The following is a 17,509-nucleotide window of genomic DNA, read 5'->3' as shown; positions in this document are numbered from 1 at the left end:
TCCCTGTGTGTGTTTCCTCCAGATCTATCCAGTAAGAGGACAACACCAGAGAGATGTCCCCGTCCTCTTCTTCCACAGGACTGTAAACAAGAAGATCCCAGTGCTCCTCAGGATCATCAGGTAGATGGAGAGAAGGTGTCAGGAGATCTCCCCTATGATGTGTAGATGGCTGTGAAGGTCTTGTGCTCAGTCTTGTTTTATCCACCAGTATTATATGTTTTATACTTGTGTAATGAGAGCGGTGGAGATGGCAGTATTAGAGCTGACACCAGTGACCGGAGATAAACTTTTTACCTCCAATCACAGCTGGGTGGTCATGCTGTGTTCTGACAGTGTGGGAACCACGGCTCTGTGACCGGCGGGGATGATTTTACCGCCAATCAGAAGCACTACACCAGTGTTTACCACACTGCCATACAGCTTGGGAAACTCCGGCTTTTGTGCTGTGCATGTTCGGCTATATTCTGCTATTAAATCAGCAAAAGTGTTGTGCCTGCCATCTGATGTATATACTTCTCATCAAGTTCTTATTAAGTGAAGGAAAGTCTATTTTTTAACTTTGGTCTCCCTCATTCATCTCCATACCATCTGGTCTGGGCCTACAACAACAGCATGCCATCTGCGGAGTCGAGAGATATGACTCTGCTATAATGTGTGTGTATATATAATTATCCTATACTAGATGGTGAAACACAAACAGAAAGCACAGAATGACAAATGTGCAGAAATACCTTGCAGTAAGACATATAACAGTAGTCAGCAAGTGCTGATAAAAAGATGACAACAAATACAGGGTATTTAGTCAATACTTTTTTTGCAAAAAAATGTATCCCAAGCTGCTCCACCTCGTCAAGGTAACCCTTATTGAAGCAGTCCCTATCTAATGTATTTAAAACCTGAACATATGAACAGTGTCTAAATGACACTAGATGGTGGCCCGATTCTAACGCATCGGGTATTCTAGAATATGTATGTAGTTTATTTATGAAGATTTAAGAATAATGCAATGAATGTTCGGGCGGTGTAGAAAATTGCTTTGGAAAGGCTTCTGGAATCGACTTTGGGATTGCCCCTTGCAGACCTGGGGAGCTGGACCCTCATCTGACCTTGTTTTCCCTGGGCACACCGCTGGTAAAGGTTCCCTCTCTGCCTGCTGCACGCGACATCTTCCTCCTTTGTGGTGACATCACCGCTACCCGGTGTTCGGGCGGTGTGGAGATTTCCTTCTGAACAGCATCTGCGTCCTGCCTTAGGCTTGCCCCTTGCTGACCGGGGTTTTTTCGCCCTCCTCTGCTCAAGTTAAGGCAGGGCACATCGTTGGTGAAGTTCCTGTGGAGGACTGCTGCGGGCGCCATTTTCCTCCACCTTCAGTGTTGTCCCCGGGCGCGACCAATCAGCGACGCGGGATTTCCGTTACAGAATTAGACGATTATATACAGTGGGGAAAAAAAGTATTTAGTCAGTCAGCAATAGTGCAAGTTCCACCACCTAAAAAGATGAGAGGCGTCTGTAATTTACATCATAGGTAGACCTCAACTATGGGAGACAAACTGAGAAAAAAAAATCCAGAAAATCACATTGTCTGTTTATTTTCATTTTATTTGCATATTATGGTGGAAAATAAGTATTTGGTCAGAAACAAGCAATCAAGATTTCTGGCTCTCACAGACCTGTAACTTCTTCTTTAAGAGTCTCCTCTTTCCTCCACTCATTACCTGTAGTAGTGGCACCTGTTTAAACTTGTTATCAGTATAAAAAGACACCTGTGCATACCCTCAAAGAGTCTGACTGCAAACTCCACTATGGTGAAGACCAAAGAGCTGTCAAAGGACACCAGAAACAAAATTGTAGCCCTGCACCAGGCTGGGAAGACTGAATCTGCAATAGCCAACCAGCTTGGAGTGAAGAAATCAACTGTGGGAGCAATAACTAGAAAATGGAAGACATACAAGACCACTGATAATCTCCCTCGATCTGGTGCTCCACGCAAAATCCCACCCCGTGGGGTCAGAATGATCACAAGAACGGTGAGCAAAAATCCCAGAACCACGCGGGGGGACCTAGTGAATGAACTGCAGAGAGCTGGGACCAATGTAACAAGGCCTACCATAAGTAACACACTACGCCACCATGGACTCAGATCCTGCAGTGCCAGATGTGTCCCACTGCTTAAGCCTGTACATGTCTGGGCCCGTCTGAAGTTTGCTAGAGAGCATTTGGATGATCCAGAGGAGTTTTGGGAGAATGTCCTATGGTCTGATGAAACCAAACTGGAACTGTTTGGTAGAAACACAACTTGTCGTGTTTGGAGGAAAAAGAATACTGAGTTGCATCCATCAAGCACCATACCTACTGTAAAGCATGGTGGTGGAAACATCATGCTTTGGGGCTGTTTCTCTGCAAAGGGGCCAGGACGACTGATCTGGGTACATGAAAGAATGAATGGGGCCATGTATCGTGAGATTTTGAGTGCAAACCTCCTTCCATCAGCAAGGGCATTGAAGATGAAACATGGCTGGGTCTTTCAACATGACAATGATCCAAAGCACACCGCCAGGGCAACGAAGGAGTGGCTTCGTAAGAAGCATTTCAAGGTCCTGGAGTGGCCTAGCCAGTCTCCAGATCTCAACCCTATAGAAAACCTTTGGAGGGAGTTGAAAGTCCGTGTTGCCAAGCGAAAAGCCAAAAACCTCACTGCTCTAGAGGAGATCTGCATGGAGGAATGGGCCAACATACCAACAACAGTGTGTGGCAACCTTGTGAAGACTTACAGAAAACGTTTGACCTCTGTCATTGCCAACAAAGGATATATCACAAAGTATTGAGATGAAATTTTGTTTCTGACCAAATACTTATTTTCCACCATAATATGCAAATAAAATGAAAAAAAAAACAGACAATGTGATTTTCTGGATTTTTTTTTCTCAGTTTGTCTCCCATAGTTGAGGTCTACCTATGATGTAAATTACAGACGCCTCTCATCTTTTTAAGTGGTGGAACTTGCACTATTGCTGACTGACTAAATACTTTTTTTCCCCACTGTATATGTACACTAGATGGTGGCCCAATTATAACGCATCGGGTATTCTTGAATATGGCCAAATTCGTATGCGTTTTGCCGCAGAAAACATTTTTCACTCGTTATTCACGCGCGGAATTCAAGCGCATACCAAACGATTTGAAGCATCGCTTGGAATGTGATTGACAGGTTGGTCACACTTGTGAAGCATAGTGTTTTTGACAATTGTGATCAACTTTTTACTATTGATTGAAACCACAATTTTTTGCAAGTATTTAAATAGGCACTTCAACACATGAATCCACACTTGCGGGCAAAAAAGAATATTACTCCTTCTTATCCAAAATGAAGCGAACCACAATTATATTACAAACATGTAACTTTATTAAACAAAATAAAGACATTTAAAATTGGCTACATATTCATTGTTTCCTGATAACCTACCCCAAAAGGGGAAAAAAACAGCAGACAATTATCTCTGTTTGGTTTAATAAAGTTACATGTTTTTAATATAATTGTGGTTCGCTTCATTTTGGATAAGAAGGAGTAATATTCTTTTTTGTCCGCAAGTGTGGATTTTTACTATTGATGATGCCTATGCAGCATCAATAGTAAAAGATAGCATGTAAAAAAGACTAAAAAAAATTAAAAAAAGGTTATTCTCACCTTCAGACGGTCCCCGGACTCTTTCTTTCCTCTCCACGCTCCCGGCATCTTCCGTTCCCAGTTATGCTTAGCGCGAATTACCGGAGATGACGTCACTCTCGAGAGCGCGATGCTTGCGAGATTGCGACGTCATCAGCGGTCTTTCACGCAAATCATTACTGGGAACGGAAGATGCCGGCTGTGTGGTTAGAGGCGGGAGAGCTCCGGGGGCCGTCGGAGGGTGAGTATATCACTATTTTTTATTTTAATTCTATTTTTACAGGTTTATGGTACCCAAGGTCCGGAGGAGTCTCCCGACTCCTAGCGCCGCTGATCTCCCGACGGTAGCGGTGGCGTGTGTCCTTCAAATTCCGGACTGCGCCTGCGCACTGCGCCTGTCGCTGATTGGTCGCGGCCTGCCGGCCACGACCAATCAGCGACGCGGGATTTCCGTTACAGACAGACAGAGTTAGACGATTATATAAATAGATATATATATGTTATATATAGCTGACCCGTGGAAGCGCTGTTAGGCCGTCGTTAGAGTTTACTCACTCCTTTCTTCCGCCTCCCGGCCATGAAGTTTTAAACTTTTGCTACAAATAAACTACGGACTTTCAATATGGATCAGTGAGTGCTGCAGTCCTTACTTTCTTTGATGGTGAAATTATATAAATATAGATATATTCTGTATATATGTGTGTGTATGTATATATATCTGTTTGGCAGAGTCATATCTCCCGACTCTGCAAATTGCATGCTGTCATTGTATTATTACACAGGATTCTTATGATGTTACATCGGATCATCTTCTTTTCATTCAGGTCTCTACAATATCGGATCCTCTCAGTGAAGATCTTCTACAGAAGAGAATTTTCCTGATTTACCCATCAAGGATGGATATGGACAGAGACAAGATGGCGGAGAGGATGTTACACCTCACCCTAGAGATCCTCTTCCGTCTCACTGGAGAGGTGAGAGATTCTGATGACGTCACATTACATCATTCTTATCTATGGGAATAACAGATGCACAGAACTGGAGAGGTGAGGACTCTGGAAATGTCTGTAGTGAGATTTATTAATGTGTCTCTCCATAACCAGGATTACACAGTGGTGAAGAAGACCTCCAGTGATCGCTGTCAGGACCCTGTGTCTGAGGGATGGGGAAGACCCCTGAGCCCAATCACGGGGCCTCCACCTCACCCCCTGATCCATGAGGACATCAATGACCAGAAGATCCTAGAACTCATCTACAAGATGATTGAGCTGCTGACTGGAGAGGTGACACTGCTGGGAATGCTGGGACATTATACAGTAACACTATGAAGGGATCGGGGGATGACGGTATCATTGTATGTGTCAGGTTCCTATAAGGTGTCAGGATGTCGCTGTCTATTTCTCCATGGAGGAGTGGGAGTATTTAGAAGGACACAGAGACCTGTACAAGAACGTCATAATGGAGGTTCCCCAGCCCCTCACATCTCCAGGTAATAGACAGGACTAAATACACACGGCCTATAATTATCTGTATGTAGAGAATGAATTCAGTCCCTGTATGTGTTTCCTCCAGATCTATCCAGTAAGAGGACAACACCAGAGAGATATCCCCGTCCTCTTCTTCCACAGGACTGTAAACAAGAAGATCCCAGTGCTCCTCAGGATCATCAGGTAGATGGAGAGAAGGTGTCAGGAGATCTCCCCTATGATGTGTAGATGGCTGTGAAGGTCTTGTGCTCAGTCTTGTTTTATCCACCAGTATTATCTGTTTTACACTTGTGTAATGAGAGCGGTGGAGATGGTAGGATTAGAGCTGATCATAGATGGGACTTCTCCATCTGTCGGTGACTTTTACAATATTTGTTTCAGGGTGAAGATCTGACCCATATTAATACTACAGAGACATATGTGAGGGGTATTGAGTGGTGTAAAGAGGAGATTCCCACATATGACCACCCAGGTGAGTAGTAACCACTGAATGCAGAGAAGTCACAGATTCCTCTCAGTCACCGGCTGTGGCTGCTTTATCGGTGGTGTAGTCCGGCCGTATTACCATAATCACCATTTTGCCTCTAGACCACAACATTCTCCTCCACCCAAAACTGTTCAAATGACTTTGGGCAGTGAAAGCCCTTTTCTATAGAACTTACGACCTGGAGGATCCACCTACCTCCTGGGATTAGTGTGAGGGTGATCCCTTAAAGCGAGATCTATATGATTGCTTGCACCTGACCCAATATAGGCCAAGTGAGCGCTTAGAGTCACACCGAACACAGAGTTAGATGTCTACTCCTTTCTCAGCAAAGGCTTGCACACAACTGAAGTTTATTCTCAAGACAAAGAGACAGGAAATGGGTGTCACACAATCTTCTGAGTAGCCAGTGTCAGTCTATGATAGGTCCATTTCAGCTTCACTTCCATATATGGTATCCAGTATCTCAGCTTCTGCATTCCAAGGATTCCTTCCAAGGTGTTGTCTGAAGACACAGACGCCATCTTGGTACACCATATCTGAACTGACTTATATAAGGTTTAACCCCTTCATGTCCCAGCCTATTTTGACCTTAATGACCTGGCCATTTTTAGCCGTTCTGGCCAGTGTCCCTTTATGAGGTTATAACTCAGGAACGCTTCAACGGATCCTAGCGATTCTGAGATTGTTTTTTCGTCACATATTGGGCTTCATGTTAGTGGTAAATTTAGGTCAATAGTTTTTGCGTTTATTTGTGAAAAAATTGGAAATTTCACAATTTTCAAATTTTGAATTTTTATTCTATTAAACCAGAGAGTTATGTGACACAAAATAGTTTAATAAATAAACATTTCCCACATGTCTACTTTACATCAGCACAATTTTGGGAAAAAAAATTTTTTTTGTTAGGAAGTTATAAGGGTTAAAAGTTGACCAGCGGTTTCTCATTTTTACAAAAAAATTTACAAAACCATTTTTTTAGCGACCACCTCACATTTGAAGTCATTTTGAGGGTTCAATATGACAGAAAACACCCAAAAGTTACACCATTCCAAAAACTGCACCCCTCAAGGTGCTCAAAACTACATTTAAGAAGATTATTAACCCTTCAGTTGCTTCACAGGACCTAAAGCAATGTGGAAGGAAAAAAATAGACATTTTAATTTTTCCAACAAAAATGTTGTTTTAACCTCAATTTATTCATTTTTACATGGGTAACAGGATAAAATGGATCCTAAAATTTGTTGGGCAATTTCTCCTGAGTACACCGATACCTCATATGTGGTCATAAACCACTGTTTGGGCGCACGGAAGGGAAGGAGCGCCATTTGACTTTTTGAAGGGAAAATTAGCTCCAATCGTTAGCGGACACCATGTCGCGTATGGAAAGTATGTAGTGTATGTCAGATTGGTGTGTGTAGTGTAGTATACGTCATGTTGGTGTGTGGTATTTACTACACCACACACATCAACCTGACGTACACTACACCACACCACACACCAGCCTAACATACACTACGTCAGGTTGGTGTGTGGTGTAGTGTATGTCAGGTTGGTGTGTGGTGTGGTGTAGTGTACGTCAGATTGGTGTATGGTGTGTTGTAGTGTATGTCAGGTTGGTGTATGGTGTGTTGTAGTGTATGTCAGGTTGGTGTGTGGTGTGCTGTAGTGTACGTCAGGTTGGTGTGTGTGTGTGGTGCAGTATACACCACACACACACACACACAACAACCTGACGTACACTACAACACACACACGAACCTGACGTATACTATACCACACCATACACCAATCTGACGTACACTACGCCACAGACACTATCCTGACATACACTACACCACACACACCAACCTGACGTAGTGTATGTTAGGTTGGTGTGTGGTGTGGTGTAGTGTACGTCAGGTTGGTGTGTGTGGTGTTTTGTATGTCAGGTCTGTGTGTGGTGTAGTGTATGTCAGGTTGGGGTGTGTGGTGTTGTGTATGTCAGCCTGGTGTGGGTGAGTTCTGTAGGGGAGTGTCAGGATGTGTTTAGTACACGGACATGTGATGAATTCTGAAGCATTCATTCATACACAGTCCAGGTTTGTCAGGACATGTTTCCCCCTTTTATAGCATGTTGTCCTGGTACCATATGGGAAACTTGAGTTCCAGGGGGGTTGGGGCATGCTCTGTCCTCCTCTCCAAAAATCAGGGCCTTTATCACCGCCTCCTGGAACTGAAGGAAAGTGTTGTTGGTCTGGCCTGCACATCGTGATAGCACGCATGCGTTATACTGTGCCATTTGTATGATGTGCACAGCCAGTTTTCACAGTCAGTTTTTTATACCACACTTTCGCCTTCCGCATAGCACTATAGGGTTGGAGGACTTGATCACAAAGATCAACTCCCCCATGTGTTTGTTGTACCCCAGGGCACAGTCCGGTTTGTGGGCCTGTGGACCTGGTCTGGGGTACCTCGAACGTTGGTGGCCGTGGTGCCAGTGTGGGGAAGGTGACCTGATGGACGGACTTGGCTGGAGGTAGAAGGGATGGTAGTAATGACAGAAGGGAGACAGCTGGGAAAGATACAAAAGGGAGTGCAATACCTATTTTTGACCACAAGATGGCAGGGGGAGTGTAGTTCAGGACTTGACATCAGCTTAGGGCTTAGGAAACCGCTTAGTCATGGGGGGCGGGGAGATAGGAACCCAGGAGGGAAATTCCCAGTGAGAGAGGGGATAAATAGGACAGGACAGGGTTCCAGGCTAGACTAGTCCCGGGAGGAGCTCAGGAGGAGAAGACTTAGGACAGAAGACTGACAACGGTGGAGAGCTCGGCCAGGGGACTAACAGGAAGAGACAGTCAGGGGGGTGGCCCTGACACAACGGACCGCAGGACAGACGAGGCCCCGGGGCACCAATTGGACGACGACCTCAGGCAGGTGAAGCGCTGGTGGTAGATTGGTCTAGGACAGCCCCAGCAAAAGATCAGCGAGGAACGTCACTACGACTGAAGGAAAGGTGAAGGTACCCGGGCCTGGATATGGAGAGCTGCTGGGTCGCCCTCCCAGGGCCGTGGGGTACTCGGTAGCAGGCCGGTGTCAGGGGGATGTGCTGCGGTGGCGGCGACCCGGTCCGTGGCCCTGGGCGCCCAAATAAAATGGTGGTAGTGGTTAATGAAATAGTTTGTGACGCCACCTGTGGTGTTTGGCAAGTGTGATGTTAAGCCAACGCTGCGTGCAGATCCGCTGGGACTGATGGCATGGTGCAGCAAAGATGGTGTAGCTCCCCACAGGTGGAGCTGTAGTCCCAGGGCAGTGTAGATGCGATGTTAGAGGAGAGGCACGAGCAGTGTGGATGTCGGTACTCAGATGTAGCGGTACTGATGCAAGAATGAATGGAGGACACCAGGGCTTGCAGTTTCAAATCTTTACTCACAGTTCGTAGTGCACACAGGTGCCTTCCTCAGTACTGTGTCCTCCGGGGTAGAGGCCCAGCCAACCTCCAGGCAAGATAGGACTCTCCCTGCCAACACTCCGCCAACATGTGCCTCTCTGAACGACTCCTCCAATGCGCTTGTAATGGTGAAGCACTCCAGTACTTAGTTACCCTGGAATGCCTCCTACAGATGTTCCTAGAACCTCACTTGTATGACAGACAGCTGTAGCCTGCTCGGGGACCTCCTGGATCCCGGCTCTCTAGCAGTTTGCTGTTGTGTCCCAAGTCTTAGATGGGAGTAGTGCATTTACAGCCAACTACTCCACCGGTGTCTGCTGCAGAACCATAAGTGTCCACACAGCCTCGGGGACCGGGCCCCAGCCTTGCGCTGAGAACTTATAGGCAGGGTTCCTCTTCCAACCCACAACTCCTCTCTGTTCTCTTCTCCTTCGTTCCGTACTTGTCTTTCTCTTACTTATGGAAGTGCAGGTTACAGTTCTATGTCTCTCTCTCTTTCTCTCTCCTTCTTTCCCGTGCCAGCTGGCTCAGATCACTGAGGCAGCTGCAGCACTCTTTCTCCTCAGACCAGTCCTCAGACTCTCCTGACTGACTGTCTTCCTTGTCTCCCCTCCTGAAACTCTCTGAAATCTAAATCCTATCTTTCCCCTTCTTTTATATCTAACTCCACCCACCTCCAAGCACATCTCGTGTTTCGAAGCAAGGAACCACCAGAGGTGCTCTGCTACTCTCTAAGCACTGAGCCGCAATGTGGCCCTGCTGAACTATCCTGTGTGTGGGGTGCAGGTGGTGGAGTTTGGCAAGGAGTTCCCACCTTACCTGGATGGTGGGGCACCGGACCTCAGGAGAAGGGGCAGTACCTCTGTGGCGACTGAGCCTCAGGGGCGCCACACTGTAAAGGTGCTGTGGTGTATGGCTACGGTCGTCAGGAGGATGGCCAATAAACTCGGACCTGTTACAATTGAAATCTGCCTCCGTCTCGTCTTTGCATTGTCTGGCCGCGGTAAGCAGTGGACCACCCCCCAATCTGGGCCCCTACTACACCGGGACCATGGAATGTCAAGAGAAAGATGTCTCTTTTGTCTTTGAGCTTGACCACAACCATGTTGCCGCTACATTGAGCTTGGCTCTCACCCTTTGGGAGAGGCTGCTCAATTAGTGGCAAAGGGAGACCCCTCTGTTTTCTGCGCATGATACCGCAAGCGACAGTAGCTCTAGCAGAAAGGGAGCGAAAGAGTGGGATGCTTATATAAAAGTTATCAACGTACAGGTGGTAACCTTTATCAAGCAGAGGGTGGACGAAATCCCACACTATTTTCCCACTCACCCCCAGAGCAGGTGGACATTCTGGGGGCTGGTGTCCTTCCCATGGTAAACTCTAAAGCTGAGCGTGTACCGTGAGGTACTCTCACACAGCTTATAGAGTATTATCCCGTACCTCGCCCTTTTGCTGGGCAGATACTGACAGAACTGAAGTCTCCCTTTGAAGTGGATGAGGGATTCATCCACACAAATTTCCCTTTGAGGAATGTACACTTCAGAAAACTTGTTGCTGAAGTGTTCGATGACTGGCCGAATTTTGAACAGTCTATCAAAATTGGGGTCATTGCGGGGAAGGCTGTCAGTGTTGTCCCTAAAATGGAGAAACTTATGAATCGCCTCAAAACGTCTGCGACTCATAACCATGCCAAATACTGGAGTTTGATATAAAATTACAGTACTCCAGTATTGACGAATTTCTGGTTTCTTCACAATCCCCATGTAAAGGACTAGTCCCCAATATTTCATAATTTCTGCAGAGTCAATGGGACTCCAAGTAGAGCATTTAGGGTTTTCAGCCAAAAATTGCTGGGCGTACAAGTTTGTTTGCTCCACCATAAGACTGACAATGGACTCCGAGAAATAGACTTTGAAAATGTCTATTTCCCTGAAGTTGGCAGTCTCAAACTGGATTCCTGATTGGGGAACGAAATCAGGAATCCGTGGAGCAAAATTCTCAGGGACAGGGGTCCAGGAGGGGGCACTAGTGCTAGGTTGGGCGTGACTAGCGCTAGGTTAGGGGTTACTCACATTTGGCTGTGGGTCTTCTCCCCCGGCCTCCGTCTCTTCCTCCCTGGGCTCCAGACGATTTCTCATCCTGCGACATCTTGTGGTGGTAAGTCTGTGTCGCTGGAGGAGGAAGAGTGGGAGGAATAGAGAAAAGTGGGGTCCTCCCCCTCACTATCCGCTTCGGAGGCAGTGAAGGCATATGCCTCCTCAGCTGAGTACACCCTTTGAGACTGGGATGACTGTGACGAGTGGGACATTGTGTGTGTGGTGTGTATGTGTAAAAAAAGATAAACTTTTAGTGTACTTGTGTATGTGCGAGTGCTTGAAACTTTCTACTACAGGAGGGGGCTGTCAGGCGCGGGGGGGCAGGAGGGGGCTGTCAGGCGCGGTGGGTCAGGAGGTAGTAGCAGCAGGGTGGTGATCACCGGGGGCGATGACCGGGGCAGGGGGGCGATCACAGGGCCAGGGGGGTGGAATCAGGCAGCAGAAGAGAGATCTGCGGCGGCAGCAGCAGGGCGTGATCACTGGGGCAGGGGGGCAATCACAGGGCCGGGGGGTAGAATCAGGCAGCAGAGGGGAGCGGAGGACAGCACAGAGGAGAGATCAGCGGCGGCAGCAGCAGGGGCTGATTACTGGGGCAGGGGGTGATTACAGGGCTGAGGGGTGATCACAGGGGCAGGGGGACGAATTCTGTTGCAGGGGGGTGAACACAGGGCCGGATGGAGTGGAATTGGGCAGCAGAGGGGAGTGGAGGACAGCACAGAGGGGAGATCGTGGCGGCAGCAGCAGGGGGGTAATTACTGGGCAGGGGGGTGCGATCACCTGGGCGGGGGGGGCGATCACCTCGGCAGGGGGGGGGTGATCACAGGGGCGGGGGTGTAACCAGGCAACAGAGGGGAGCGGAGCACAGTACCAGAGGGAAGATCGGCGGCAGTGGCAGCAGGCACGGTGACCGGCGACAGCAGCAGCATGCAGAGACCTGTCAGGTGTCAGGGCAGCAGGCAGCACCTTGCTCTTCACCTTCCACGGACAGGATGAGGCTGAAGAGCGAGGGCAGCCATACCTGACACCCGCCCCACATCTGATTGGAGGGATAGCGTCACGTGGATCTTGGGGGTGACACAGAGGTCACCTAGCTCTAGCCAATGGCTGATGCTATTGCAGCATCAGCCATTGTTGGATTGTAATATTTCACCAAGTTTCATTGGTGAAATATTACAATCGCTCTGATTGGCTGTTTCACTTTCAACAGCCAATCAGAGCGATCATAACCACGAGGGGGGACAAAGCCACCCCCCTAGGGTTAACTACAGGTCCACCAATACCTGTGGGTTGGGTGTCATTTCGGTGACCTCGGTTACCTGACCCGCAGGAACTCGATTTATACCATGACGCCTACGTAGGCGTCATGGGTCAGGAAGGGGTTAATAATTGATTTCATTAGCCATTCTCTCCTTCACATTAGGAGACGCTGACCGTTACCTGCCCAGATCTGTAACTATAAAGCCAAATGACAGCGTACGTAGAATGTGCTGACAAGATAGAAAATCCCTTGAAGAACAATCTTATGCTGGGCCTGTAAGAGAAAGCAGAGAGTAATGATGCTGTTGGCTTCCTAGATCCCTGAGATCCTATTGGATGAATCTTCTCTCCCTTCTGTGCTGCTGAATGTCTCATGGTCCCTACAAGACCAGGTCCAGTCTTTCTGGCCAAACTTCCCTTTTATGAGCGACAACAGTAAATGTGCAGTGAGGCCAAGTGTGAATTTCTGTAGAATAACAGCAGAGTTTCCCTTTATCCTGACTTTTCCATTTGTATTAAAACCAACTAACTTCAAGGAGGATTGTGATAATCTCCAGGACAAACATTCCACCTGTGCCATGATAGATCTCTAAGCTGTGCGTGGCCGATGGCTGTAATATACATTTATTCCCGCCTGCAGGAGATGTGTTGGCTCCAGCCCTGGTGTCATGGATTCACTCCACGTCATACATTACATTGTTTTCGATCCTAAGGAATTCAGATTACTGCACAATCTCTCCTGAAATGGGGAGCAATATTATTATCTCTAATCTTCTGCTCAGGATTCATAGTAGCTCCAATGGTCCACCATAAATGAGGGCTACTCTGGTTTACTGTTTAACCCCTTAACGTCCAAGGATGGACACAGTCCGTCATGGCAGGATGTCAGTTCCGGCACCATGGCAGACTGTGTCCGTCCTGCGTTTAAACTGTCACTGCGTGTAAAAAAAAAATAAATTAAAAAAATAATAAAAATAATTAAAAAAAAATCCCCTAATACACATTTTTATGTAAAAAATAAACAAAAAAGTACACACGTTTGGTATCGCCACGTCCGTAAAAATCCCATGTATAAAAGTGTCAAAAAACCCACAAAAAACTTGCAAATTATACTTTTTCCAAGCGATTTCATCACATTGCTTGGAAAAATTGGAATAAAACGCGATCAAAAAAGCGAATGGTAATAAAAATATCACTGAATGCGCCATCTTGTCCCGCAAAAAATGAGCTGCCATACAGCTCTGCCAGCGGAAAAATATAAAAGTTACAGCTGTCAGAATAAAATGATGCAAAAATAATTATTTTTTCTATGAAAGTTTTTATTGTGTAAAAAAACGCCAAAACATAAAAAATGATATAAGTGAGGTATCGCTGTAATCGTAGCATAAAGCTGCCATACTAATTTTACCACACACGGAACTGAGAAAAAAAACAATTCCTGAATTGCTAGTTTTTGTTGATTGTGCCCCCACAAAAAGCGATCAAAAAATGTTATGTGCCCGAAAATGGTACCAATAAAAACGTCAGCTCGCCCCGCAAAAATCAAAAAACCTCACTTAACTCTGTCGGCCGAAATATGGAAAAATCATAGCTCTCAAAATACGGCGATGCAAAAAATTCTTACAAAAAATTCTTTAAAAAAAAGCATCTTTTAGTGTGTGACAGAAGCTAAACACGAAAAAAGGATATAAATCTGGTATCGCTGTAATTGCACCGGCCTGAGGAATAAAGTCGCCGAATCACTATTACCGCACAAGGAACGGCGTAAAAAATAACAACAATTCTACACCGTTTGTGGATGTGTGCATTCTACCTCCCAAAAATCGCAGTAAGGTGATCACAGTGATTTACCCCCACATATGGGGTATTAGCGTACTCAGGACAAATTGCACAACAACTTTTGAGGTCCTATTTCTCCTGTTACCCTTGTGAAAATAAAAATTTGGGGGCAAAAAGTTCATTTTTGTGGAAAAAAAATATGATTTTTGATTTTACAGCTCTACGTTATAAACTTCTGTGAAGCCCTTAGGGGTTCAAAGTGCTCACCACACAACTAGATAAGTTCCTTGGAGGGTCTAGTTTCCAAAATGGGGTCACTTGTGGGGGGTTTCCACTGTTTAGGCACATCAGGGGCTCTCCAAACGTGACAGGGTCTAGTTTCCAAAATGGGGTCACTTGTGGGGGGTTTCCACTGTTTAGGCACATCAGGGGCTCTCCAAACGTGACATGGTGTCCGATCTCAATTCCACTCAATTTTGCGTTGAAAAAGTCAAATGGTGCTACTTCCCTTCCAAGCTCTGCCATGCACCGAAACAGTGATTTATCCCCACATATGGGGTGTCAGCGTACTCAGGACAAATTGCACAATAACTTTTATTTGTCCGGTTACCCTTGGGAAAATAAAAATTGGGGGCAAAAAGATCATTTTTGTGGAAAAAATATATTTTTTTAATTTTACGGCTCTACGTTATAACCTTCTGTGAAGCCCTTGGGGGTTCAAAGTGCTCAACACACATTTAAATAAGTTTCTTGGGGCTTCTAGTTTCCAAAATGGGGTCACTTATGGGGGGTTTCCACTGTTTAGGTACATCAGGGGCTCTCTAAATGCGACATGGCGTCCAATCTCGATTCCAGTCAATTTGACATTCAAAATCTCAAATTATTATTATTATTAATATTTATTTATAAAGCACCATTGGTTCCATGGTGCTGTACATGACAAGGGGTTGCATACAAATTACAGATATCACTTACAGTAAACAAACTAACAATCACAGACTGATAAAGAGGGGAGAGAGGACCCTGCCCTTTCGGGCTTACATAATACAGGATGGTGGGGAAGGAGACAGGAGGTTGGGGGGTTGCAGCAGCTCCAGTGATGGTGAGGCGGTAGCTCCAGTAGTGGTGAGGAGGCAGCGGGGATCATTGTAGGCTGTAGGCTTTCCTGAAGAGGTGGGTTTTCGGGTTCCATCTGAAGGATCCGAGTGTGGTTGATAGCCGGACGTGTTGGGGCAGGGAATTCCAGAGGATGGGGGCTATTCGGGAGAAGTCTTGGAGGCGGTTGGGTGAGGAGCCAATAAGTGTGGAGGAGAGAAAGAGGTCTTGGGAGGACCGGAGTTTACGTGAGGGAAGGTATCGGGAGATTAGTTCAGAGATGTATGGAGGAGACAGGTTGTAGATGGCCTTGTAGGTCAGTATTAGTAATTTAAATTGGATACACTGAGGGAATGGGAGCCAGTGAAGAGATTTGCAGAGGGGAGAAGCGGAGGAGTAGCAAGGAGAGAGATGAATTAATCAGGCGGCAGAGTTGAGGATGGACTGGAGAGGTGCAAGGATGTTAGCAGGGAGGCCACAGAAAAGGATGTTGCAATAGTCGAGGTGGGAGAAGATGAGGGCATGTAAAAGCATTTTAGTAGAATGAGGGTTGAGGAAGGGACAGATTCTGGAAATATTTTTGAGCTGGAGGCGACAGGAGGTGGAGAGAGCTTGGATGTGTGGTTTGAAGGACAGGGCAGAGTCATGGGTTACTCCCAGGCAGTGGACCTCCGATACGGGGGAAAGCGTGATGTTGTCAATTGTTATAGAAAGGTCGGGTAAGGAAGATCTGTGAGATGGGGGAAAGATGATCAGTTCAGATTTGTCCACATTGAGTTTGAGGAAGCGAGAGGAGAAGGAGGATATGGCTGATAGACACTCTGGGATTCTGGAGAGCAGAGAGGTGATGTCTGGGCCAGAGAGGTAGACCTGAGTATCATCGGCATAAAGGTGGTACTGGAATCCATGGGACTTTAGGAGTTGCCCCAGGCCAAGTGTGTAGATTGAGAAGAGTAGGGGTCCTAGAACAGAGCCTTGGGGGACTCCAACAGAGAGAGGGTGGGAGATGCTGAATGTGCGGTTGGAAAGGTATGAGGAGATCCAGGATAGGGCGAGGTCTTTGATGCCAAAGGAGGAGAGGATCTGTAGTAGGAGGCAGTGGTCAACTGTGTCGAAAGCAGAGGATAGGTCTAGAAGCAGGAGTATAGAGTATTGTCCGTTAGCTTTGGCTGTAAGTAGGTCGTTGGTAATTTTGGTCAGGGCTGTCTCAGTGGAATGATGGGGGCAGAAGCCAGATTGTAGATTTTCAAAGAGCAAGTTAGATGAGAGGTGGGAGGAAAGTTCAGGGGGACATGCTGCTCCAGTAGTTTAGAAGCGAATGGGAACAGCGATATTGGGCGAAAGCTGGACGTGGCTGTTGGATCGAGGGTTGGCTTTTTAAGGATAGGTGTGATTGTGGCATGTTTGAAAGCAGAAGGGAAGGTACCAGAAGTTAGTGATAGGTTAAAGAGGTGGGTTAGGGATGGTATAAGGGTGGTGGTGATGTTGGGGAGGAAGTGGGATGGGATAGGGTCAAGTGCACAAGTGGTGAGGTGTGATTTGGAGAGAAGATGAGCAAGCTCCCCTTCAGTGATGTTAGATAAGGAGGTTATGGGGTTTGGGCATTGGTCTGGTATACAAATGGGTTGTGGTGGTTGAGCAATAAAGACTTGCCGTGTTTGGTCTATCTTGTTTTTGAAGTGTGCGGCAAAGTCCTCGGCAGAGATAACGGAAGTCGGAGGGGGCAGTGGTGGGTGGAGGAGGGAGTTAAAAGTATTGAACAACTGTTTGGGGTTGTGGGGTAAGGAAGATACAAGGGATGTAAAGTAGGCCTGTTTAGCAGAGGTGAAGGCAGATTTGAATGGGAGTGTTGCTTGTTTGAGTGCAGTGAAGTCGTCTTGCGAATGTGTTTTCTTCCAGCGCCGTTCTGCAATTCTGGATGCTTGCCGAAGCTTTTTAGTGGTGTTATTGTGCCAGGGTTGTCTATTGATTTGTCGCACTTTGCTATGCATGACAGGGGCGACTGAGTTGATGGCTGATGCAGAGTGGCATTGTAGAAACTAGTGGCTGTGTCTGTGTCATGGAGTGAAGTTATGGAGGACAGTGGTAGAATAGAGTCAGAGAGTGTGCAAGTGTCTAGATGTGCGAGATTTCTGCGGGGGTGCGCATGCTGCTGGACATGGGTGACAGGTGAGGAGGACAGGGATGAGAAATGCGTAGATGGTGGTCAGATAGAG

The 17,509-nt window shown here is 46.7% G+C and overlaps 2 protein-coding genes across 2 annotated transcripts in view; one reads left to right on the top strand and one right to left on the bottom strand.

The window, feature by feature from the left end:
- Positions 1–3,818, bottom strand: part of LOC141074077 (uncharacterized) — a 50,557-nt gene extending 46,739 nt beyond the window's left edge. Inside the window, exon 1 of the mRNA XM_073561594.1 lies at positions 3,767–3,818. Within this exon, the coding sequence (XP_073417695.1) occupies positions 3,767–3,818 (52 nt within the window). The remainder of the gene's footprint in view (positions 1–3,766) is intronic.
- A 38-nt stretch (positions 3,819–3,856) lies between these two features.
- LOC141074076 (uncharacterized) overlaps positions 3,857–17,509 on the top strand; it is a 42,223-nt gene continuing 28,570 nt past the window's right edge. The window contains exons 1-6 of the mRNA XM_073561593.1: positions 3,857–3,865; positions 4,489–4,638; positions 4,768–4,947; positions 5,030–5,153; positions 5,237–5,334; positions 5,533–5,623. Of these exons, the coding sequence (XP_073417694.1) occupies positions 3,857–3,865; positions 4,489–4,638; positions 4,768–4,947; positions 5,030–5,153; positions 5,237–5,334; positions 5,533–5,623 (652 nt within the window). The remainder of the gene's footprint in view (positions 3,866–4,488; positions 4,639–4,767; positions 4,948–5,029; positions 5,154–5,236; positions 5,335–5,532; positions 5,624–17,509) is intronic.

This window comes from Dendrobates tinctorius, unplaced genomic scaffold (assembly GCF_039654945.1).
Source record: "Dendrobates tinctorius isolate UK_male_01 unplaced genomic scaffold, ASM3965494v1 ptg000322l, whole genome shotgun sequence".
NCBI lineage: Eukaryota > Metazoa > Chordata > Amphibia > Anura > Dendrobatidae > Dendrobates > Dendrobates tinctorius.
The sequence above is the reverse complement of the archived record's forward strand: the minus strand, read 5'-3'. Positions and strand labels throughout refer to the sequence as shown.